The sequence below is a fragment of the Pholcus phalangioides genome, unplaced genomic scaffold (genome assembly GCF_987345545.1).
Source record: "Pholcus phalangioides strain wild (caught in Gottingen) unplaced genomic scaffold, Ppha-v1.0 ptg000017l_1, whole genome shotgun sequence".
NCBI classification, from domain to species: domain Eukaryota; kingdom Metazoa; phylum Arthropoda; class Arachnida; order Araneae; family Pholcidae; genus Pholcus; species Pholcus phalangioides.
Genome location: NW_028301610.1, coordinates 55,909,027 through 55,935,779, shown reverse-complemented (window position 1 = coordinate 55,935,779; position 26,753 = coordinate 55,909,027). Strand labels below are relative to the sequence as shown.

General features: G+C 36.2%; 1 protein-coding gene across 7 annotated transcripts in view; it reads right to left on the bottom strand.

The window, feature by feature from the left end:
- LOC149074142 (uncharacterized) overlaps positions 1 to 26,753 on the bottom strand; it is a 326,315-nt gene that overhangs the window by 149,798 nt on the left and 149,764 nt on the right. For 6 of the 7 annotated variants that reach the window (XM_089246470.1, XM_089246474.1, XM_089246473.1 and 3 more), the window contains 3 exons: positions 26,164 to 26,256; positions 5,394 to 5,728; positions 3,740 to 3,874 (listed from right to left, as the gene is read on the bottom strand). In XM_089246470.1, the coding sequence (XP_089102596.1) occupies positions 3,740 to 3,874; positions 5,394 to 5,728; positions 26,164 to 26,230 (537 nt within the window). In that variant the 5' untranslated portion in view covers positions 26,231 to 26,256. The remainder of the gene's footprint in view (positions 1 to 3,739; positions 3,875 to 5,393; positions 5,729 to 26,163; positions 26,257 to 26,753) is intronic. The other variant, XM_089246475.1, reaches the window with a different exon arrangement.

The following is a 26,753-nucleotide window of genomic DNA, read 5'->3' as shown; positions in this document are numbered from 1 at the left end:
GTATCAATGAATTTCTTAAAGAGAAATTTTGTGTTCTTGGCCTCCAAATAGCATTGAAATTAACAGAAATCTATTATAACAACATATAAAGGTACTTTCTTTTGAAATTTTAATTTTTTTTAATGTATTTTATATTAAAAAACTATTTCTTCACATAAACTTTCAGAAGGAACTTTATTTTAGACATATGCTCCTACACCGTGTCTTCCATATTTTACAGTAAACATGGTTAATGCTTGAATTATCCATGCTATGTGAGTATCATGTCATAGGGCTGCTTGAACTGTGGAAAAACGTTTTAAATAGGACAATGGCTTGCATTCACACCTTGAAGTTGCAGAACTGCAGAAAACCACATTTAAATTGAAACTCTTATTTATTATTTTAAGAATGCCTTCCATAGGCGGAAATAGACTTGAAAGGCTGAGGGGGGGGGAGCATCATGGCCCCCCCAAGGGGTGAGCTGACAAGGCTCCAGTCTCGAGGCCCGGGACGATTTTCCTAATTTTTTTGCTTTTTCAAGATATAAATTCATCATAAAGAGGCCCGTGAAAGTCTGGTCGGGGGCCCACAAAAGATCCCAACCTAGGGGCCCTGCTCCAGGATGTGGGGGCCATGGAAAGCATGATGATGTCAATTAATATATATGAATAAACATAATACAGGGCTCCCACTCAAAAAATGAGAAAAAGTAGGAAATCGCAGGACTAAAAAGTAGGATGGGGTAGGGTAACCCTCTTAGACAACATAATCATAGCATAATGGAAAATAATTCCTAAAAAAAAATTTTTTTTAGGGTGAGGGGGGCTTTTCTTTTGCAAAAAAAAAAAATTTATTTTGAATTAACTTTTTTTTTCATAGCACTATTTCAGTTTCCTATAAGATTGACTTAAGCGAAAGCAAAATGATAAATGACTTGGTTACAAAACCAATTTTTGGCCAAAACAGTGTACTCGCAATAATTAATTCTTGCTAAGATAATTCTTTGTAATACATATGAGGAGAGACAGCATTCTTTTTTTTGGAGTCTTCCAAAGTGCAGTGCTTGTCAACTCTCTTTGGCAAGGCACAGCAAATTTTGAAGACTTACGTTTTTTAAGAATGACGCTCCTTCGAGACCCCTTTCAAAAGCACAGTGGAAATGTGTAGATTACAAGATCCGATGTAAATAAGTCAAGGTGAACCTGTTTTTCTGAGTTGCCCATCATTTTTTAAAGGGATTTGTTCACATTTTACTGTTCAAAATGCTAGTGTAATAATTTTTGACAAATGAAGCACTTCCATTTCTAGCTCTTTGCTGAACATTGTAAATATTGTTTATGCCTCTTAATGCCTTAAAAATACAGAAGACAACTGAATGCTATTGGGTAGCATCAAAATCATCAAACCTAGAATAGGCCTATGTATCCAACTGCTTTGAAATGCAAACTGTTGCTTCACCTATTTGCAACATAATTTTGAATTATGAATGTTAGTTACTGTCCAAGACCATGAAGTAATAAATGCAAAATTATTTTCCCATCCAGACAGAAGTTTTTTATGACCACTATACTTGTTGAACCCTCAAACTAAGCAAATGAAAAATTAATCAACTAAATGGTCCACATACACCCCCCCCCCCCAAAATGATGAAATTTCTGCTTTGGCAGAATCATTAATTGCATTCTTCAACATTTGTAATATTTGGCAATATATCAATGATTTTCTGCTCAATTAAAATCAATTACACAAATTTTGTCGATAGGATTTGGTAAAAAAGTAGGAAAAGTAGGACAAAAACTAGAAAGTAGGACAAAACCGATAAAGTAGGACAAAAGTAGGACATTTTACCAAAAAGTAGGAAAAGTAGGACGAGTGGGAGCCCTGATAATATCGGTCAGCCCTCCCATGTCCCCCCCCCCTATCTCCGCCCATGGTGCCTACGATGCTGAAAATAAGTTTGGCAGCCTATAAGACTATCATTCATAAGACATAAGAAAAGGATTGTTTAGATGTTGAAGGGATTTTCTTTGATTAAAAAATGGAATAGAATTTCTTCAACTTTTAGAAAGCATTTGCATGCCGCTTTTCATACCATGATGTTTCACTTATGGCATGTGTGCTGTGGGTTGGTCACCCCTGTTCTAGGTACTATTTGAATATAATAAGGTACAAATTTTATGAGCACTTCACAGTTTGATATGGCCCCTCCCGCCAAGGGTTGAATTTGAAAAATCATTTCTCAGTGAGTTACTTCACAGTGAGATCCCTTCTCAGTCTCCACAATATGAAATAAAAATACTGACCAAATTTCTTATTTTTCACTTCAGCGGTTTCAGCTTGTTGTGATGCCTTGATATAACCCCTCTTATGACCCCTTTTTGTGGGTGGAATTTCGGAAACCTCTTCTTAGTGAGTCTTTAGGCCATGAAATAAAACTACCAAACAAATTTCATATTTGTAGCTTTAGCAGATTCGAGGTTTGGCACGATTTCGCTATTCAACCTTTGAACCCCCTTATGAGCCCTGAGGGGTTGAATTTCGAAAAACCCTTCTTTGCGAGTTTGGACTTAATGAAATAAAATGGATCAAATTTCATATTTGTAGCTTCAGCTTGGCATGATTTCGCTATATATAAACTTTGAACCTACCTATGACATCCTCTCCCAGAGTTGAATTTCAAAAAATCCTTCTTAGTGGGTATGTGATAAAATACAACCACTGACCAAATTTCACATTTGCACCTTCAATGGTGTTGGCTCAGTGCGATTTCTATATGTAACCTTTCAACCCCCCCACCCCCCCCATGACCTCCTGAGGGTTGAATTGAGAAACCATTTTTTAGCGAGTCTTTACGACATGAAATAAAACTACTGACCAAGCTAATGCCTGAGTAGTGTTCCTTCATTGCATCTGCCATTGGCAGGTATTAATTAAGTCATCCAAGATCCGGTAAAACTCTAGCTGTAAACAGAAAAACAAAACCCAGTGTGTGAGTGTTGATGATAAAATCATTGCATCTCACTTAGAGCCAAAACAAAATTAAAGCTTTGTCACTTTTACAACAAAATCTGAATTTTGTTGCAAAAGTGACTTAAAAGTGATTGTTAAAATTGTAACTTTTTAAATGTTAGCTACATGTTATATTCTGGTAAAAATAAGTAAGCTGTAGAGCAAAGAATAAGATGACTGAAATTTAGGAATTCAGAGAAAAGAGACAAATGGCATATCTGAATCACACTTCAAATTACCAAAAACATTAGAAAACTAATTTGAATTAAACAATTTTATTCCTACGTTAAATTGAATGGGAAACTCAAGAGGAATTAGTAAAATTTGAATCATCCAAAAATTCAAATTAGTAAAATTCAAATTAATAAAAAATTTAATCAACGAAATTTTGTTGTACTAAAATATATATTGCTTGTTCAGTCAGCAATATATATTTTAGTGCTGTTCATAAACTAGCAATATATATTTTAATACTACTGTTTATGAAGAAGCATTACATGAGTTATCAGTCATTCTGTATTTTTTATTCATAAAATAAAAATAGTTTTTGCAATGGAACACAAATAAACTTGATGATTAAAAGCTCCCGAGAGGGAGAGATTTTTTTTATTACAGCTTTTTATAGACACACAGAAAAAGAGTGAGTGGGTTGGTATAAATAGCTGACAAAAATATTTCTGCAATAAGATAATTATATGTTCTGTTACCATTAGAACTTTTAAGAAATTTGTTTTTAATGAAATTTCACCTGAGTTGCAAATGCTGGAGCATTTGTGACACTGAGCATATTTGAGTTAGCTATTACTGTATCTAGATCTGGTGGAGGTGATGCATCATCATGGACAGCTTGACTCCGAACTAACAGTTTCACTCGGCCAGAAACCTATAAAAAAAATTAGTTCATAATAAATGCACATAAAATGTAATTTTCATCAAAGGTACAATCAAAACCACAGTTGGGAGGGAGCGGGAGCAGGTGTACCTGCTACTTTACTGCACACTATCTCCAGTCATATATCATCATAGTGCAATTACCAACCAGTGGAGTTGGGTGGGAAATGAAGGGGGCATCTATAGGTGGTAGTCCCAGGCTTGGTAGGTAAAGAACTTGTTTCTAATGTTCTTACCTGGATTCTAACCTGTGGATCTTGATGGTAACCTTCGTTAGTGGAAGACAAGCATCTTACCACTGCACCACTCGGGTGCTAGCAGGTGTATCTGGCACACCAACAATGAACTCAAGTGTGTTGAAAATTTATCCTTTCACCATCCATTAAGCATAAAAAGAGGAAGAAAATGCATGTTTGCCACAGGTGACCAAGTACATATTTGTTTCTAGTTGCAGTCAATGTCTGCATACAATGTACAAAAGCTGAGAAGTTTCGCTTATCAGAAAGAGCTCACTTTTTCATTTTAGTTTCTGAGTCATACAAGTTCCATGCATGAAGTACATGCACCAATGTATAATTAAAGAACAAGAACAAAAAATTTTATTTGTATCATTTTCAAATTTTCAGGTCAAATGTACAAGTGTGTGTTTATGGACATGTATACACCAGGCATTTAACAAAGAATCTTCACAAGAATCAACCATAGCATTCTCATTCCCACTAGCTAATAAGAAGAAATATAATTAAAATTCTTATATTGTCTCCAATCAAAAAAGCCCAATTAGTAAAATTTTTGGACTTTCTCCAGTATATCAAAACAAATTTAACCCATTAAGATTTATGCACATGCAAATTTTAATTTATATTCTTACATCATTTAGAGAAAATGATTAGAATGCAGTGATTGCAGTGCTATATCAATGAATTTTTATATAAGTACCATGGAGTAAAGTACAGAGAGCAAAAATATTTTACTGATTTTTTTTTTTGTTTGGGACTACCATGCACTTTCTTTGAAGCTTCTCATAAACTTCCATTTTAATATATCCTGTGTAAGATAAAAGATGACATGGCGAAAGCCCTTTAATCACTTCTAACACAATAGCACATTCTTCATCCTAATGAAATCCTAGAGTTTTCTCTAATAGCTATCATTCCCATTTTCTCCTCTGCCACAAAGCAAACTTGAGTTCAAAGAGATCACTGCAATGGGGCAAGTCCAGTAGCAGAAGTTCAGAGTTCATGCTCATAAATCCTCTTACTGTCTGAAAGTCAAGCTGTTAGCTGCCACCAAGAATAGGCACCTTTTCAAATTTTTACTGCTAGTTGCTTGTCTTGATCACAGAAGTCTTATAAAAATGCAAAAATCTGATAAAAATTACATAAATAAATTTTTATATAAAATCTTAGTTTCCAATTTTTATATTTTATTCTCACATGAAAGTAAAAAATAAAAATGCACAAGTCATAATTGACATAACTCAAATTTATTCATAAAAAATTAAGACTAACTTTTCTGTCTGTCTTGGTTTCTTCCTCGCTACCTTTCTCAACAGCCACATTAGTTTCACTTGAGACTTCATCACCACTACCCTCTTTACTATCCAAGATTTCAGCTGGGTCTCCATTTATTCGATGGAGCAGTTCACCGCCAGTCCCCTCCTCCATTCCGCTTCCTCCATCTTCAATCTGTATTGTGACTGGCGAAGGCATATACACCACATCATCTTCAACTTCAAATTCTTCTTGCTTCTCCAGCCGAGGAGGTCTACTTGATGGATATTGGTGAGTCATACTTATGTAGTTATCGGCACAGCCTCGACTACGCCGCACCACAAAACTTGGAACTAAAAATAAATAAAATACTTTACATAAGAAAAATTGAGTGTTACAGTAAAATTAAAAAAATGTACAGGGTGATTCTGTAATTCTCCTTGCTGCATTTTACTCGTGAACCTCTGATCCCAGGGGCAGACTTCCAATTAGAAAAATATCCAAATATACTCTGATATGTTATTCATGATACAAGGGGTTGTATAGATACTAAAATATATTAATGAACTTTTTATATGGAATCCCTGTCCTAAAAAACCTAATTAAAAAATTGTTGTCCTGTCTCTCCAAAGGCCAAAAAAAAATCCACGCGTTTAATGCAATATTGGCACAGATATTTTAGGTCAGGAAAGAACAGAATAAATTGGGGGGGGGGAAGTATTGTCTTAATTTATGCTGTTATTTCTCAATTTTTGAATTCAAACATCTCAGCAACTTTTTTTTTGGCCTTGGGAGAAACAGTAACAACTTTGTAAATGGGTTTATTGAGGTCAGGGTGGCCTTATAAAAAGTTAATTTTCATATTTTAATAACTGTACAACTTTTTGCAACATGTGAATGAGGTATCAGAATTCTACATGTTATTTAGATACTTATTCTAATTGGAAGTATGCTTCTCTCTCTCTAAGATCAACAGTTTGACAGTAAAATGCAGAAAGGGGAATTACGAAATCACACTTCACACTATATATAGCAGCCAAGCTAAATATCTGGATGGAAGATGCTGAAAGTCAGAATATTAACTCATAATGAGAATATTACTTCATACCCTACTAATAATTATGTGTAAAAAAGAAAATTCCCTTGATGATAAAATACAGTTCAACCCTGTTTATATGAGGATTAAAAGGCCATGCCAAAACATTGTATAAAATGTTTTTGAAAAATTTTATGTTTTTAATTTTCATTAGGAGTTTTAAAAGAACATAATCACAATTGTATGCACTGTTGAGTTGTTGTCAGGCTGCAGTGCACACTACCAAGTGTGTGTGTGAGATAGGGATTCATTTGCTTGAATTTGTAGCTTTGCTCAAAGTTCTCTCATTTCTTTGCTCTCCACCTGACTGTGTCCAGCCTAAACAAAAGTTTTTGAAAAAATATTTGGGAACCATAACTAAAGAAAAACATTTAAAGTTATTATTCAAGCTAAGAAATTGTTGCTGTTAGTGTTTTGATGATTTCAGAAATCTGTCAAATTTTGTTAATTTTTTAATGTAAACCAGTGATTTTTTAATGTAACCTATATGGTGGATATACCTCTTAGGGTATATGTCGAGCTATTAGAGGATATGCTAAAGATTATCAGCAATGGCAGAAAAAAATGTGTCCAAGCCAGATTCTGCTTGGTATACATATAAAAAATTCATCTTGCAGTTAATAGACATTCCAAATTTTGTACGTATAAGGAGAGAGCAGTGAGGATTTAGGTTCAATAGCAAATAAGTCATGTTTTGAATGAAATGTTTTGAGATTTCAATGAAAATAAAAAGATTGGCAGCTTTTCTGAACAGTGAGGTAGATGTCTTACTATATTTGACCCTATTTTATAGGATGAAAAATATTTGTGACTATCGATTGTATTATGATAGAAGGGTTATGGGCTGTTTGAAAACTGAATATGTGGTAAAACTTTTGTTTCACTTTGCATGAGTGATGAACATCTTCATCGATCAGTGATCTTGAAGTCAAGGATGAAGTATTGATGCAGCTGTCTGGCTGGGCTTGTGCTGCTTTGCTGTGATAGTTTGACAACACTTAAAATATTCAACTGACTTGAGAAATATGGTTTTCTGGATGTTATGCAGAAAAAAACAAATCTTTGGAAAAAAAAAGTTTTCCTCCTCTGGGAATCTAACCCAGTCTTCTTGGAAACCGGTTGAGTGTATCAACCATGAGAAACATAATCAACATTTCCTTTTAACACACATTATTAGTCTGAAGCATGGAGTGCAGACATAGTTGTGCCAGATGGCGACAGTATATAAATTTTTTTTTGGCCTGAAATGTATAACAAGAGCATTTTCCTTTTTATACATATATATATATATATATATACACACACACACACACACACACACATATATATAATTACTTTTATATACTTTCAATTCCTTAAGTACTTATAAAATTTCTTTTAATAATAAATCATACTGAAAAACTTTCCTTCTGCTCTTCTTACTGATCTACAGCCTGCTGTCTTGACTTATCTTTGGCAAAAGCCTCATGAACATTGGCAGAAATACCGGGGAGGGGCAAAAGGCAAAGTATATATGAAGTGACATCATTATGCCCTCTCCAGCAATTATCGCAATCCCCCCCCCCAGATATTCAAGTCTATGTCCGCCTATGCTCTTGAAGTCCTCTATATCAAATTATCTTGTTTTCTTGGATTTCACTGCAGCCAAAACAAATTATCTCTATTATGTCGTCTAGATGAATGCCAAAAAACTACTATGTGATCATCTTTAGCAATAAACATCCCCAAAAAGAAAAATATCTGTAGGTGTGGTTCTTGATAATGCCACACTTTGTGGTGTACTTCTAATGTCAGGAACAGTCAGTCTATTGCCTATTAAAGTTAATCTTTTTGTGTGTGTTTTAAAAATTATAAAATGTAGAGCACATGAGAGTATATCCCGCCACAGAAGCCAAAAACAGAAAATGAATGGTAGATGAGTCTTACGTACACTAGTGCTTTTTAGGTGTTTTTTGCTAAGTTATAGAGGAATGTGAATTTTCTTTCTGAAATTCATCTTCGCTTGGTATCCAGGCAATTATGCTTTGTATAATTAATGGAGAGGTTTATCGTTTTGTTGCAAGTTGCTATCTGGATGGTTATGTCATTACTAGCTGTTGATGAGTCAACAGGCTGAAACTATAGTGCAGTCCTGATTAGCATAAATCTAAGGTTAGCGGTTTTTAACATGATTTTTCCAAAGGTGAAGTTTCCTTTTTGTCATTCTTTCACCATGGCTGAAGTCCCAATTTAATTGTTTAGTAACTGGATTGAAGAATTTAGTAGTAATTCAAAATGCCACTGTGGTGGTCGAGTGGTCATAGTGACGGACTTGTGTCACGAGGTCCCGGGTTCGAACCCCATCATTGCCACAGTGGTGGTCGGCTGAAGTTGGTTTTCTGTATTTCCCAACTTCAAGACACGAATACGAGCCGATCTCTCCTTTAAAAAGTCTCACCACAGAGAGCAACAAGTTTACAACAGTACAATTATTGTACAAACAGTACAAATGTAATTCAATCATAGCACATCACTCACTTCACTTCTGAAATATAGATGGCGGCGCTGAAAAACCAATAAAACACAACACTACATACGCACTCACTGTTAGGTACACAGTTACATTTCCTGCACAACTGAATAGGTAGTAAATAGCCCACAGATGGTGATAGACCCGAGTTGCGCTCAGTTTGAAAGAAAAGAAAAGTAATTAAAAATATATTTGAACCAAATAAATGATTTATGCAACTACGTAATGCCTCTGCAAGTTTTCCTCTGCATTCATTATTTTTAATTTAATATGTTCGTGACATGACCCATATAAATTAAAAAATTAATTTTCTGCATGTTATGCAGAAATGAATCTTTAGAAAGAAATGTGGGACAAACAAATTTTAGAATCAAACCCAGGTCCTCTTATACAGCGGCATAGGAAGGAGGGTGTGGGGGTATGGCCCGCACTGGGTACCAGATCTGGGGGGTGACAAAAAATTACCAGTTTTATATTAATGTGCCTTTTTTGTTACATAAAATAACATGTCAAATAATTTACATGGGCCTTTACAATCGCTAATTGCAGAAAATTGTGGGTGAATGATGTGATGCTGTAATAATTTAGTATTATTGCGAAGTACGTAAGGGAGGGGGTGTTGTCTCGTTTCTTTTGAACTGTGTTGGTGCTCAAATAAACAAAAAGCTGACCCTGGTGACCAGGGCTGCAACTAGATGTTCGGTCAGCCGGAGCAAGCACTCATTTTGGCGCCTCCTCATACTGTTGAAGGGGAGGTTAAAGAGTAAAATTTGCACCCCCTCTAGTCCGGTGCCCAGGGCACCAGACCCGCCTGCACCCCCCAGTTGTGGCCCTGCTGGTGACCCATTATCTCATCCTTCCCACAAATATCATTCACCCCAAGTCGTTCTGTGCAACAAGATCGTAGTTTTAATCCGAACATAATATTCAAAAAATCGTCAACAAATAAGGCAAAAATACCAGGAAATACTAAAAAATTTCTTATGCATTTCGACACGCTATGGGTGTGTCGTCTTTACAGGATAAGAATATCACGCTGACTGAGTTTCCCCACTTGAATGATTTTCAAATCTTCAATCTCGGTTGCTCAGCGGAAAGAGTACTATAGGAGTCAAACTGCAATATTACCTTTTAGGCCCACGTGGAAATCGTCCTTATTCTAGTCATTTTTAATTGATTTTAATTTGTTTTACCTTATTTTGTTTCCTGGATCGATTGGCGGGATCCTATGTCCACCGGTTGGCCACAGTCTTTATTTTGGTTCCCAGATTCGGTGTTATATTTTTACAATATTTCCTTCCTCTCATGAAGTTATGTAAATTAGACGCAAGCGCAATACTGTACCTTCAATCTTGTGATTGGTTCTGTCATGAAGCATTGTGGGAATGCTCCTGCATAAAAACCAGATAGAGAGATGTGCACGATGACTACTTCTTCCGTCTAATTTCCTGTCTTCGTTACTAAGGTGTCACGCCCTGTTGAGGTGTGAGCCAGATAGTCTCTCAGTTGTAACAATGTGTTAAATTCGGGAAGGTGTGCCTTTGGAACCTCACCCGTCTCATTGCTTGAGCTCATGTGGTAATCAAACGTCGCCATGATCCCATCGCCTGCGGATTGATTCGTGGCCAGACCAACTACCCTTGGACCTCTCTTGACGTCTGCTTCCAGTTGTTTCCTACACAATGGCTGACCTATAGTCTCAACAGATATTTCAAGACTCTAACCCGTCTGAACCTGGTATCAGGGTCTCTCCTACCGTAGTGTATAGAAGGCCACTGATTGACTGAGACATCTTGGAGTGTCTTGTGGACGATGTGAACTAATACATGAATACCTGGACAAGCTGTGAGAGAGTGCTATTTTATTGTCTCGTTGTAATGTTTGAGAGAAAAGGCTAACGGAGAAGATAACTTGTAAAAATATTGTACTAATTATTAATAGTTAATAGAATAAATGTTTATAATTTAACTAAAGTCTTGTTCCATTCATTATTGTCATCCATTCAATGATCAAATGATCACTGGGGTTAAATTAATAAAGAACAGGGAAATGCAAGACAAACGCTTCAAAACGTAGTGGCAATAATAAAGCAAAGCGCCTGCGTGTTCAGTCAGTGTGGTATTATTATTCTCTGAAGATGACGCCCATAACCGGGGCCAAGGCCTCCACATGGGGGGGGGGGGCTGACAGGGCTCTGGCCCTGGAGCCCGGGAGTCAGGGGGGGCCCGCGGAAAGATCTTTTTGATTTTCTTTCTTTCAGATATGTCCCATAGGAAAATAGACAGAACTCTTTAATATCAATCATATCAATTTGTACTCGTATGGACGGATATCTTCAACTACGTACCGTAGATCTCATTGAGATTCTTTTTAACTATACACATGTACAAGTAAACGGAAAAAAACCCGGAAACGAAGAAAAGAACATTGTACAACGCCCCCCCCCCCGGCTCTCATGGCAGTCGTTCTCCTAGGAAGGAAGAAAAGACATTGTAATCGTCATGGCTACTGAGACATCAAGGACACCAGCATTTTGTGTGTCCTTAGGACTATAGCCACTAGAATAAGGGAGGCCACTAGAAGAATCCTTATCTAGTCGTCTAGCGTGTGTAGGGACCTACAGGGCTACCGCGCGACCCCTGCTGTTTCAGTTCGTAGAAGGCCATAATGTCTCGATAGAATGAAAATTGGAATAAACAGATGTCGTATTCCACAGTGAAATTGCCTCTGGGTGCCGATAAAGCACATGAACCCCTCCCCCAACATCCTGGAATAGGGGCCCATAGGCTGCGCTCTTCAGCGAACCCCCTCTATAGTGAACTAATAGTGTGGAAAAAAGACAAAAAATGACAAGAATGGTCCAGGCCCCAGGCCTGAAGCTCCGCCAGCCCCACTATCGTGGGCGGGTTACGATACTGAGACAGCTTTGCTGCAAGCTTTTGTATACAGTGGATCCCGCATTACTTTCTCTTCCTTGTGTCCTGCAACTCTCTGGTGCCAACTCTTATTACTGATACTCATCGAGATTTCTCGTTTAAAGCATTTTCGCGCAAAAAGTATTCTACGAAATGGCTGTAATGACGTGTGTACTGAATCACGTGATTTCGCTCACGGCCCCTCTAGTAACCCCCTCCCTCTCCCAGTCTGAACAAATCAAGGGGTTTTTTCCTTGCTTCTGAAAAAAAAAAGGCTACATTCCGCATTGGCCTTTTTTATTCGCTGTACTGTCTTGAGGACACATCTCCCCTCAAAACTTCTATTCACAGACGATATTGTGACACAGAAAAATATTTACGGTTCGCGTCTGCAAAAATACAGTTGTTCGAAATCTTTTAGTAAAATAGTTGAACGAGTTTACGTACATAAAGGATTGATTTTTTCCCACGTGGATGAATCCTACGGTTCTAACCCAAAAGAACGGTAAGCAAAGCTAAAAATTTGAATTTTTGTTAAAATTTTTATTTTGAGCATTAAGAGTTAACTATAATAAATCTATGTCAGAAGAGTTTGTCCCTGTATCGAGGCCAGTTGCAATGTTTGTTGAATTGTGTTTCATAAAGTTTAAAAACGATCATTTTTAATAGGGCATATCTACAAATTACAGAGTAACCTCGTTCATACGTCACTCAGTTATAAAACTTTCATGTTTATATGACGTTTAACTTGGGTAGCAATTGGTAACAATACATTTTAATGTTAAAATATTTCATTCATTTATTTAACGTAAAACCTCAATTATTCGATGTTTTCACTTCGACTCAAACTCGGAAACTTTTGAAAAAAGAAAAACGTAATTTATATCCATCAAATGTGCACAAAATTTTTGTATGCAGTGAAAAAACGTTGCTGCAACAGTTCTAGCATATTGTCACCGCAAAAGACATAAATTTTAGGGTGATTGCTGACGTATACGAAAATTGCCAGTGAGATGGCTGATGACCATTTAGAGTGGACACCTAGGTGATTTGTTTATTGCCTCTTTCTGAGAATACGCAGATGTAGAGAGTCCCGAAGAAATGGGTTTCAATTGTTTTGACGGCCATATGACCTTTCAGAATTTTTTCTCTCCCTATGTTTTCAACGTTATCCAGAGAGGGTGAAAAAGTCTACTGTAAGCATTTGGGGGGGTACAGGTCTGCCGAAAATAAATACACATGCACAGTAAGTTCTTTCGATCATTTCCTGCAGAACTTTCTATCGATGTGGTGCTTTGCTTGCTGACAGGGCCATCTTAAGAGCATCATGGGCCTCCGGGCCAATTGATTTTCCTGAGGCCCAACCTAGAGAATTCTTGAAAATTTCAATTACTTCCCATTTTTGTGAGCCCCCCCCCCTTCTCTGGAGGCCCCCGGGCCGTGCTCAGGTGGGTCCATGCATTCAGACGGCACTGCTTGCTGACTGTGTCAAATTCGTCGTTCGTAATGTCGGAAAAAACAAAAAACGCTCTCTCTAAAAAACTGGAAATTTCGGAAGAATTCAACAAGAATTATAAATTGATAATGAAAGTTCATCTTTCATTATCAATCAAGGAAATTTTTTTTTCAAGGAAATTTGAAATTTTTGGGGTATATTTTCCCCATTTCGATTAAAATTTGCCAAAATTTCAATTTTGAAGTAAATTGAAAATTATTTTGTGCATTTCTACCACTTAATATATCAATCAAAGTAAATCAATTAATTTCTTTGTACTGTTAAAAATTAAATAGCTATGCGCATTCAAAAATGCATGTTCCATTTATGAAACATTGGCCTCTCAAGAGAGTGGGATTCTAGGGATATCTAATTTGCAGTGCGCTGCTTCGATTTTCCCGTTCATACCCCAGGGTGTTGTTATCATTTAACATGTGTATAGGGGCTAATTCTGAGTAATGTGACAAAGAGGAATGTGCTTTCTTGGGTGGATTGTTTATATTGGGTGAGTACGTTTTTATTCTTGCATTCTTAGAAATGTAGGCTTTAGTGAACTGCAGACTGATCAAACAGAGTTCGACAATCTTAGATAATCATGGTGTACATAACCATATCAAAAATCCGCTGAGTGTAGCCAGTATTTTTTTTTGAGACAAGGTGACTTGGTGTCTCAACAACGTGATTTACCGGAATCCATGGCATGGCGTGTTATAGGCAGACTGGAATCCGGGCAAACACAACGTAGTGTCGTGGACACTGTTGGAGTCTCCAGAAGTGTTGTTGCAAGGCTGTGGAATCGATTCCAAGAAACAGGAAATGTTAGACGTCGACCAGGGCAAGGTCGGCCACGCGCCACTACAGCAACTGATGACAGGTATATACGGTTAACAGCCCGTTGAAACAGAACAGAGAATGCTACGCAGCTGCAAAGACGGTTGCTCTTGGCAACCGGACGAAGGGTGTCCAGCCAAACAGTACGTAATCGGCTTCATGAGGGAGGGCTCTATGCACGTAGGCCAATGGTCTGCATTCCGTTGACCCCATGCCACCGTGCGGCCCGAAGAAGATGGGCTGCTGAACATAGAGATTGGGAGCAACATGACTGGAGCCAAGTGCTGTTTACAGACGAGTCCCGATTCAGTCTGGAGTGTGACACCCGACGTGTTCTGGTATGGAGGGACAGGGGCACTCGAAATAACCCCGCATTCGTTCGTGAAAGGTCACAATACAGACGAGCTGGTTGGATGGTATGGGGTGGAATCAACATAGGCAGGCGTACGGACCTGCATATCATTCGGAATGGCACTTTGACGGCCCGAAGGTATGCAGACGAGATACTGCGACCTCATGTCATCCCTTACGCTGGAGCCATTGAAGATTCCTTTGTTTTCCAGGATGATAATGCCCGACCGCATAGAGCTCGTCTGGTGGAGAACATGTTTGAAGCTGAAACAATACAGCGTATGCAATGGCCAGCGTGCTCTCCTGACCTGAATCCTGGACGATGCATTGCTGCACGACCAAGGCCGCCTGTTACTGTCCGAGACTTGCAGATTGCACTTCTTGAGGAGTGGAACAGTATTCCCCAAAGTCTGATCGATAACCTCATCGCATCCATGGCAAACAGGTGTGCAGCAGTCTTAGCTGTTCGAGGAGACCACACGCCCTATTAAAACTCATGCATCATGTCTAAACAGTACTTTTTTTTTATCGTTTACATGTAACCAAATTGTTGCCCTAAATCATCTTTTTTCCATATTTTCAAAGAATTAAAGCTTAATTCCAAATTTTTTTACGTCTTTTTTCTGTATTGCGCATTGATACCCGTGTACTATCCATTGTATGCCAATACGTGGCTGTCTCGCATGATTTTCTTCGCTTTTTTGATTGCTCCCCTACTTGTTTTGAGCAGTGTAATTAACTGGTAACAAATAGAGATGTATGAGAACAAAAAAAAAAAAAAAAAAAATTTATACCCATTTTCAACATACAATTTAGAATAGTTTTTTAAAAAATATTTATCATCCAGAGGCTGTGATGCCTGTACGAATGATTGAAAATTTACATGGTAATTAACGAATCAAATATATAAAACATACGACATTGAACAGAAACATAAAAAAGACTTATTCAACATAAACGAGACAAAATTATCAATGTCAAATAAAAAATAACTTAAAGATAAAAAATCAAGAACCAAAAAACATTCACACAGAACACAAAAAAGACAGTTATTAATGCATGCCGAGAAATGTAATAAACAAAACATTAGATAAAAAATATATGAAAAAAAATGAAACTCGCACATACAATAGACAAGACAAACAAGAACAATTTTGGTTTTTAATTGAAAAAATATACATAATTAAAGTGGCAAAGCTAAAGTGAATAAATTTTATTGCTCCTCCTAAAGGTCAAAATAAGAGTCTACATCGTCTATTGAAATTAATAATTTGAATAATGATTTTTTAAATGCTGCGTGTGTGGGTATATTTTGTATTTCTAGTGGTAGTGAATTATATAATTTCCAAGCTAAATAATAATGTTGACGAACAAAAATTTTTCCTAAAAGTAGGAATATGTAAATCATATGAGGTCTTCACTCGGAAACATTATCTTTTAAACTGCATAATCCTTTATTACGGTTTAAGAAAAGAATAATTCGAAAAAGAGCATTATGGCATAAAGGAAGTAGATTAAGATTTCTAAAAATTGTAGAAGAATGAGACATCCCGACTCAAACTTTTGAAAACTCTTTTTTTTGTATTGAAAATAAAGGCAATAAATTAGTTTTATATTAATCACCACCCCATATAATTGTACCATAATTTATAAGTGAATAAAACCAAGCATAGTATAGGTCTTTTAAGAAATTAGTGGAAACTTTCTTAATTATATAATAAAAATTATATAAAACAAAACGAAGTTTTTTAAGTAATTCATGTACATAAGATTTACATTTTAAATTGCTGTCTACATTTATACCCAAGTATTTAATACTATCTACTTCTTGAATTGAATCGCATTGACAATGAGATTGAAAATCACAAGCGAGGGTGTGAAATTTAAGATTAAGATGTAAATCAGGTTGCATAAGATTGAAATTAACGTATTTTGTCTTCTGTAAATTTAATTTTAAATCATTAGCATAGAACCATTTTTGAATTAATATGAAGTCGGGGTTAATACGATTCTTAAGGCTGTCAAAATCATCGCATGAATACATGAATACAGAATCATCGGCATAAGTGATCATGGAATCGTTAAATTCTAAATTACAAAGGTCATTAATGAAAATCAGAAAAAACAAATGACCCAATATAGATCCTTGTCTCTCCTCCTCTATTTTTATGGACATATATAAATTAGTCAAATATTAAGTGAAACTATTTAAAATACGACCCCCGAATACCAGCTGAATTGAGTTTTTGAATGAGAATATAATGGTTCACATTGTCAAAAGCCTTCGAAATATCTAAAAATATAGTAACAGTAAATTTACTCTTGTCAATGGCATTATAAATAAATTTCGAAAAAGCCAAATGGGTATTTTCAGCACCTCGTCTTTTTATAAAACCAAATTGGTTTTTAGAAAAAAAAATTTACAGAATATAAAAAATTACATATTCTAATTGAAAGAATTTTTTCATTATGTTTAGAAAAAACCGGTAAAATTGAGATAGGCCTATACTTCAGCAGAGAATTTTTATCGCCAGCTTCAAAAACATGAGTAATAGTGGCTCATTTCAGTAACTCAGGAAAAACAGAAAATCGAAATGAGGTATTTATGAACTTTGTGATAAATGCGATATTATTTGCAGCAAACTCTTTAATCAAATATATATTATATATAGATATAACGATATTCTACGGACGAAGAGAAATACCATAATAGAGGTATTATCGTTAATCGAGAGACTTTGACATTAAACACTAGCCATCAGGGCCGCAAATAAATGCTTGATCAGCTGAGGTAAGCACATATTTTGACATCCCCCCCCCCCTGTAATTTTAAAGAGGCTATATAAAAGGTGAATTTTGCACACTCTTATGGTCCTGGGCAAGATACCTGCTTGTCCCCCTGCCCCCCAGTTGCGGCCCTGCCGGCCATGAATCACGATCACCATTGGCGTATGCAAAGGGGGTTTAGGGTTCTAACCCCCCCCCCAGAGCCGAGATTATAGGGAAAATTACTATAAAATTATCACAGGAAAAAAGAACGTAACCCCCCCCCTCGTGAAAATGGCAATACGCCTATGGCAATCACAAGTTTCTATGGGAATACCATATCTCCAACCATATCATAACCAATTCGTTCTCTTAACTGGCCCATAGGGGAGCTCTATTGTATTGTGTAAAATTATATACAAATCCCATAATCATATCTCGAAATGTGATAATATTTATCACACACACACAATTATATTTTAGTATTTACTTTAAATATACAGTGAAACCTCGATATAACAATATTCTACGAACCAAAAAAAATATTGTATTAGATAGATTAAAGAGGTAACATTATCCTCACGTGTGATCAAATTTATGCTATTGTCATTTTTTCTATATCGGCATTGTTAATATCATCAGAAAATGCACTTTTATGTATTTATTCGTTACAAAAAATTGTAATTGATTAGTTTATTTATAAAATTCACTTGGATGTGTATTGTCCCTGTACAGAAGCTTACTGCATAGTGCTTTTGTATTGTACACATAGTGCAGCAATACAAATAATGTTAGCTTTCTGTGATCATTTAGTGCAAAATATTGATGTCATCAGACGTCTTCAAAAGAACGAGAACAAGTGGTGAAGTTAAAATTAAATTCAAAACGATTTTGAACAAAATATAAAAAATATTGTTGTAGCAATTTCAAAATTCTCTTAAAAATATCAGGTTATAGAGGGGTTTATCATAGTAGATGATGTCGTTGTACTGAGAGTTTAACATTAAGCCAGGCAATTCCAAACAAGATTTGAAAAAAATATCATTGTAGATGTATTTATTATCGATTATTGTTGTAGCGATGTTTTGCTGCATATACAAATGCTGTATCGTATGCAGGATTTTCTCATGGGGGGGGGGGGGGCATTTAACATTTTTTTCTTCCCGAAAGGGGCTTCTTTTTTTTTTTTTACTGAAAAAATACACCATAATCTTTTCTCAAGGGAGGTGCACAAAATTTTTCAGGGGGGGGGGGAAGTAGGGCCCGCAAAAAATCCTGGCCTGGGGGCCCGGCACTAGCATGTGGGGGCCATGGCTGGGACAGCTCAAGTGAGGGTGAAAGGGGTGCAGTGCAACCGGGCAGCAGGTTGTAAGGGGCGCCGCTGTGGTGGTCGAGTGGTCATACTGACGAATTCCATCGCGAGGATCTGGGTTCGAACTCCCCCCCCCCCCCGTCACCACAGTGGTGGTTCCGCTGAAGTTGGTTTCCTGTGGTTCCCAACTTCAAGGTGCAAATGCAAGCCAATCTCTCCAAAGTTTCGCCACAGAGCGCAACAGGCCTACAACGATAAATCATTCAATCATTACACTTCACTCAGAAAAACTGGTAGCAGATGGCAGCACTACACATAACAAGCATTAAACAGAAACAAATTTCATGTCAGGTTTCACTACATGTGCACGCACATTCCAACATATACCAATTCGTTAGAGGAATATAGACAAGGAGGAATATGGACGAGGTGCATGTCTGGTTTACTAGTAGGTAGTAAGGGGCGGCAGCGCAGCCTTTAGTCACGACCCCAAAATTTAACACAGTAAAAATTTCATGACATCACGCTTTTGAGTCATACCTCGACAGCAGAAACGTTGAGAAAATAGACAGGGCTTGTAATACAAAAAACAAAACTGTAAGCAATCGAAGGGACTCTACGTGTGCAGGACCTATTTTTTGCTCCTGCCTATTGCCCCCACCCCATAGCTCCTACATCATGCATCAGGGACCTCAGGCTGGAATGTTTCACTTAACCCAAGACAGATTTTCCATGGGGGGCCTTCTACAGGTAATTTATGGTTTGAAAAAAAAATAAGGATTTAGTCCCGAGCTCCCAAGCTGGAGCCCTGTCAGCCCTACCATTGGGGGGTCATGCCCTTCCTTCGCGACTTATCAAAAAATTCCTATTTCTTATGCCGTTTCATCTCGGATTTTGTGCCCCTCCTAAGCAGACAGTTTTCTTTGATTTTTTTCGGCCAATGAAACTTTTTTTTATCTATTCATATGGAATTTAGCACCCCTCTTGAACAGTGCCTTGTGTAGCCCCAATGGGTCGCATGGCCAAGTGCCGCTCCTATATTCTTATCCCAATGAGCAAGTGCCCATTTTGGTTACGTCACCCTTGGCCCCCACAAGGGCAGGACTGACAGAGGTCTAGCCCTGAGGCCGGACAATTCTCATAATGTTTTGGCTTATTCACTCTATAAATTAACTATTGAAAGTCCCGTGAGAAGTCTGACTGAGGGACTCGCAAAAGATCCCAGCCTACTGGCCCCCGGCCTGCTCTAGGAGGGGGGATTGCCATTCCCTCACCCAGAATTTGTTCCAGAATAGTCAAATGAAAGCAAAGGAACAATTCGGCTTCTCACTTGGCTGGTCCCTGGAGCACCAGAAACACCTTTGAAAAAAATTTCTATGTAAAAATAATCTTGTTACTTATCGTTACAGGATACGTGATGGTGGCTCACAAAAATAAGTGCTATTTTAAGGATCAAGTTATCCAGCATTATTAAGAATGATAAGGTAATTCTGGAATTAAAAAAACCAAGAAAATCTACTTCAAAAGTGGGACATATGGTCACGCACATTTTTTACACAGTAAACAATATGATGTGCAGCTTTCTTCTGGGAAAAAATGAGGTTTATCTTGAGGTCCCCCTTCACTGAAGCTCTGTCAGCCACCTGCCAAGGCCGCCATTAGGGGCGTCATACGAGACTTCACACCCGGACAGCAGGTAAGCTGGAGCCGTCCCTGCCCATAGCGTGCCGAAATGCATAACAAAGTTTTTAGTATTTCCTAGTATTTGCCTCTTATTTGTTGTCTTATTAAAAAAAATTACTTCATCAATAAATTTCATTTTATATTTTGGTGGACGTGGGGGGTGACAAGTTAAAACTCCGCACCGGGTGCCACCAGACCTTGCTACGCCACCGCTCTTATTATACCAGGGAAGTCCTTTTTGGAACAGTTTTTAGGGAAGAAAATTTAATTTTAGAAAAAAAAACAATGAATGTTGAAGCTGCAATATATATAGCATTGATAACAAAAAATAAACAAAAACGTATCAAAAAAATAAATTGTCATATTGCATGGAGACAAACTTTTCCTAAAGACATGACTCACACTTTTTTGGTTGCTAAGGAATGTTGTCTAGAACAGTAGCAGTTTGTGTTGGCTGAAAAAATTTTGTATCATAATTTTTCAATTTTTTTTTAAATTAATAATCATTCTATAGAAAAATCTTAAAATATAAAAATAAAAATTGCATGTTCAGTAATTGATGCCAACTATCTGCCAAATTGCATACGAGTAGATATGTAACTGAATATATATACTGTATATTTATTTTGTGTTGTAAGTCTTGATTTTTGTTGCAACCATTTTTTATAGGGAAAGCAGACTTAAGGGGGTCCTCCTACCTTTTGACATGGTGAAAAACTCTATACCCTAAAAGTAATATCATTGAAAATACTACTAAACCACTGATTTATTTCAAATTTTTTACACATATTTGATTATATATGATATCCTACGTCAGTATAATGTTTACACATATCTCTAATACTTAATGTTTACACATATCTCTAATACTTAATGTTTACACATATCTCTAATACTTAATGTTTACACATATCTCTAATAATTAATTTTTTACAAATTTTCAAAATAATGCATTAAAAACAGTTTGCGCACATGATAAAATACCATGACATCAATTTAATTGAATAAAAGTTGATACAAAGCAAAAGATACTGTTCAGTTCATGAAATGAAGGAAAAGATTGGGATTTCATTAACACAATCTTAATTGAAATTGAATTTTAAATTTTGAAATTAAAAATTTAAATAAAATTGAGTCAATGAAATTTCAATCTTTTGCTGCATTTCACAAACTGTACAGTGTCTTTCACTTTGAATCAATTTTTATTCAATTAAATTGATGTCATGGTATTTTATTATGTGTGTAAGGTGTTTTTAATATATATTTTTTTAAAATTTGCAAAAAATTGAGTGTATTAGAGGTATACAAAACTTTATATATACTATATTATGTTGGTATAATGAAAAATATGATTTATTTCAAATTTTTTTACACAATGGCTAAGTAGTATTTTTAATATTTCTATTAGAGTAGGGTTTTTCACTATGTTTAAAAGGTATGAGAGCCCTTAATGTTTAAAAACCACAAAAATTCATATTCAACCAAAAAAATGTCATATTCAGCCACTGCAAATGTGTGGGTGTTTGACCCAGATTTTCGTGATTGAAACCACTATGACAGAGGGGTGGCCGCATGGGGTGCTGCTATTGGAGGGGTGCCAAATCATGTTCAGGAAAAAACAATTGCAGAAAAACAAACAATTGTTTCTAGAATTTAAATTATGAAGGTACACAATTGAATTTGCAGAGAAAACTAATTTTTGATGCAGTATTGAGAGCAAGGGTGACTCTTGGGCTGCGCAGCAGCTGCTCCAGGAGGGGTACGAAATCTAAGTTGAAAGGGCAAAAAAGAAAGCTTTGTCAGCCTGGGAAATGTAAACAGGGACCACAAAAAATAGGTCCCACATGGGTAGAGATAGTTTTTTTTAGGTTTTCTGGCCAAGGGTAAAAGCATCACTAATTAAATTACATGTTATATTAGCCAACATTACACATGGCATATTAAAATCTGAGTTTCTCGGGAAGTTTTACTGTTGCGGCTTATATGCCAGAGGGGAGACAAGACGTCCCTAGTAACATGATACCTCTAAGGAAATTCCCATCTTGAGTCCTGTACTAATATTTGGGGGAATCATGTTTATACATTGTGAGAAATGTATTTTAGTATTGTGTTGAAATATTGGGAGAAATGTAATTGATGTAAAGTTGTTCACCTCCTCATACTGGTGCAAAAGAGTTTGTGGCACAGGGCAGTTACCCCATTTGCTCCCCTCTAGTTCCTGCCGTTTTTGTGACTTCATTTGTGCTGTTTCTATGAGTTATGAAATTTTGGCATGTTAATTAAATAGTTATTTTACCTCGGCCAACTATTGTTTTTTATTTTCCAAACCCATTTTTCTCTTGTTTCGCGAATTCAGAGAGACCTATTGGTTGATTTTTTTACTTTTTTTTTTCTTCCTTTGCCAAACAAATTTCCATTGCTTCAAGGAGTATTCATAATTTTCAAGCCATTCTGAAAAGTGGTTCTAATTTTACAGCAGTAGCAACTTTAATTATAATCATCCTGTATGATGATAATATATGACTGATATGAGGTTTCAACTGTACACAATTCAAGTACAATATGAATGGGTAAATAATATGAAGGAATTGGTCAGATAAACATATGTTAACTCTTAAGTTGCTCCCATTGTCTGCAGATAATGAATATTCATCATCTGCTTAATCATCTTCTGATGATTATGTTCAGTGATAAATGACTCAATGATTATGTTTATTGATTGCTTTTTTTAGAAAATTCTTAAGCTCACTAATAGCAAAAAAGGGATCAGTAAAACCCTTTTGAACGGACACCCCCTCAGATGTGGTCACCTTTCTTTTATGGCCAAATAATAATTTCTCCTTATATAATAAAAGTATGGATGCATTTCATACCCTGATTAACGGTCACCCCTCTTTCAAGGAAGAATTTTTTTGCCCTGCCGGTGGCTGCAAAAGGTGTTTTACTGTTAATATGAATGTTCTATTCCCCCCCCCCTTTTCTTTCTTCTCTGACAGGTTTGCTTGTATTGTATTACCCACTTTTTCAATTTTATTGGATTTATGTTTGATTGCATTTATCTATACATATAAAATAATATGTCCTGATTAATTGATTGACTGATTCACTGATTCATCATCACTGAACTGAACCCACTCTGAGGCTATATTAATGAAATTTGGTCAGTAGTTTTATTTCATGATGTAAAGACTCATTAAGATGGGGTTTTCCAAAATTCGGCCCCTAAGGGGGTTCAAAGGTTATATAAATATGTCATAATATATATATATTATGATATATATCATAAATCATGCTGCGCCGAAACCCCTAGAGCTATGAATATCAATTTTGATCAACAGTTTTATTTCATGACGTAAAGACTCACCAACAAGGGGTTTTTCAAAATTTGACCCCCAAGGAGGTTAAAAGGGGATTTAAAGGCCCCAAAGCCAAATATTTTGTATTGTTCTGCAACGAACCATCGGCTGACTGGATATGTTCTGCAGCACAAATTTCCATATAATAATTCTACATTCTTCTTAAAATTCATCCAGATCATTCTGCAGTGGCACTGATTGTTCTGCGATGTACGTTGCAGATTATGGCATATTCTGCTTTGGGGTTCAAAAAGGTAACAGAGAAATCACGCCCAGATGAAACAGTTGAAGCAAAATCCGTGAAATTTGATCAGAAGTTTTGTTTTATGGGGCAAAGACCAAGTATAGGAAGGGTTTTTGTTAACCTTATTTTAATCCCTTTTTGTTAACCCCTTTTATAATCCTGTTTACATGGGAAATAAAATATCCCGGGTTGTAACTGGTAGCAGGGATTTTTGCTACAACCCATTAACATGGCATTTAGTTTAAGCTGATATTCCTTCATTCCGGAAGCCATCACTGGTCACGTGGGTTAAATGAAAGTAGTTGGTTCAAGATAGCTGACAAAGGAACTAACAGTAGTTTTCGCGGCACAAAGGATTATGGGAAAGGAGGTTGTAGTCATACACCATTATTCCGCAACAAAGATAGAACTCTTTTGACAGATCTTCATCCCTCCTTTTTTCCCCACGAGGGTAAAAAGTTACCATGCAAGTAATAATGGCCAAAGCAACCCTAAATCTTGCATATGTAAATGGGGCTTAAGGGAGAGGGTTAAATGAGGGGGTTCAAAGGTAACAGCTCACGCCAAGCCAAAACGGTTGAATTTCATGAAATTTCATCAGACATTTTATTTCATCACGTAAAGACAAACTAAGAAGGGGTTTTTCAAAATTTGAAAGGGTGTTCGAAGGTAACAAATCTCGCCGAGCCAAAACCACTGAAGCTAATATTCATGAAATTTATCAGAAGTTTTATTTCATGATGTAGAAACTAACTAAGAGGGGGTTTCTGAAATTTGACCCCTAAGGGGGGTCATAATGGAGTTCAAAGGTAGCATTCATGAAATTCGGTCAGCAGTTTAATTTCATGACATCGACATTTTATATTCATTGACTAACTAAGAAGGGGTTTTTGAAATTTGACCCCTAAAAGGATTCATATGGAAAAAACATGTTGAGCCGAAACCCCTGAAGCTATAAATATAAAATTTGGTCAGCATTTTCTAACAGGTAGTGTAACGTAGAGGCTCACTGAGATGGGATTTTTAAAAATTCAACCCCCTAGTGAGGGGGTTCAAATGTCATATGGAGAAACCACCACTGAGCCAAAATCACTGAAGCAATAAATATGCAATTTAGTCAGTATAATATTTGATAATGTAGATACCCTCTAAAACAGGATTTCTGAAAATTCATCCCCAACGGGGTCATAAGGGGCTAAATTTTATTTACGGAATCACCGTTGAGTAATTTTCAGATTACCAAATTCATGTGAGCGAAGCCGTGGGTAACTGCTAGTTTTTTTATAAAATAAATCTGAAAAAAAAATTACTCAAGCAGACGACGTAAGTAAATCTCCAACTATTTGCAAATCTCCAACATCAAATGGTTTCATTTTAACTCCTCACAATGGCTGAATAAAAAAGTGTGATATTAGCCTGAGGGTTAAAAACAAGGCATAAGGATTACTATCAGAAAATATGATGTAAAAATCACAAGTAAGGGTAATACAATAGAAGCCGCTTAACAGAATTACGAATAATGTTATAAATTAGGGTATTGTTATCACTTTCACAAAGTATGGAAAGGACCAACATGGGAGATAGTATTAGATTACCCCCATAGATTACCCGGACTTCATTTTATGTTATCAATTTTCTTACATTGCGAGAACGCTTTTTTCACACATTTTGAAGCTGAGGTTGAACTAGATTTATTTTTTCCCCCGTATGTTATGGTTATCAACCTACAAGACTATGTATATATATAGGTGTTCAGAGGTGTACCTCCTTACCTTATTGACAAACTGATGCGAAGATATATTTAGGAAAGAGAAAATTCAACTGCCCTTAGGGAGAATCAAAACTACGTCATCTCACTTGCCGGGTGAGCACCCTAGACTACAAAGGCAATGAATATATTGATCTTTGCTTGGAGCTGTTGAATTCTCTCTTTTTTCTAAATATATCTTCGCATCAGCCAGCTGTTAAAAACCTTCATACAGTCTTATGTGTTACTCTATAGTGGTGGGCTGAAAAAATTCATAGTGATTGTAACATTTTGCAATAGAGTATTGACATACGAGGGGTAAATATGTTCCAGTGACACATTAAGCTATCAAAGCTTTAAAATTTACAACAACAGTGAATGAGATAACAAAGAAAAAAAATTGCTTTCATACCTCACTAAATGATATTTTAAATATGCATCATGAAGTTATGAAGGAAAATCTCAAATATATTAACTACTTACTCCTTAACTTGGAACCCATACATGCATCTGTCAAAGAATACATTTGAGGTTTTATAGCTAACGGCATGGAAATTACTTCAAGCTAACAAAATTCTACAAAAGAAGAGGAACATGCTTAAAGAGAGAAAAAAATAAAACATGCACATTTTGAAGAGAACACAGTGAGTATATTGGTTAAAGGTAATGTAACAGATTTTCAAAATAAAACAAGAAATGCAACAAAACAAATTCAAAAACTTAAGACACTCAAGAGCATTCAAATCATGCAAAGTATTTTATAACATGTAACATATACATTCCATGCTATACCTATATGTGAGGAAATTAGAACACAGTAAAGACTTGATTTTGTTCTTAAACAATGGCAATAAAGAAAAAAAAAAATAACCAAACCAATAAGCTATATTTAAAGTAAAACTTCCAAATATGAGTAATTTGGTTCACAAGTGTATTCACAAACTTGAACCAGTATTGACTGGATAAACAAGCAATGTCTCAAAAGACTAGGAAAAATTTTGAAAGTTTAAACAGATTTCAACTTGATAAAATAGAGATTTCTCGCAACATGAGTAGGTTTATTGGAATTCAAT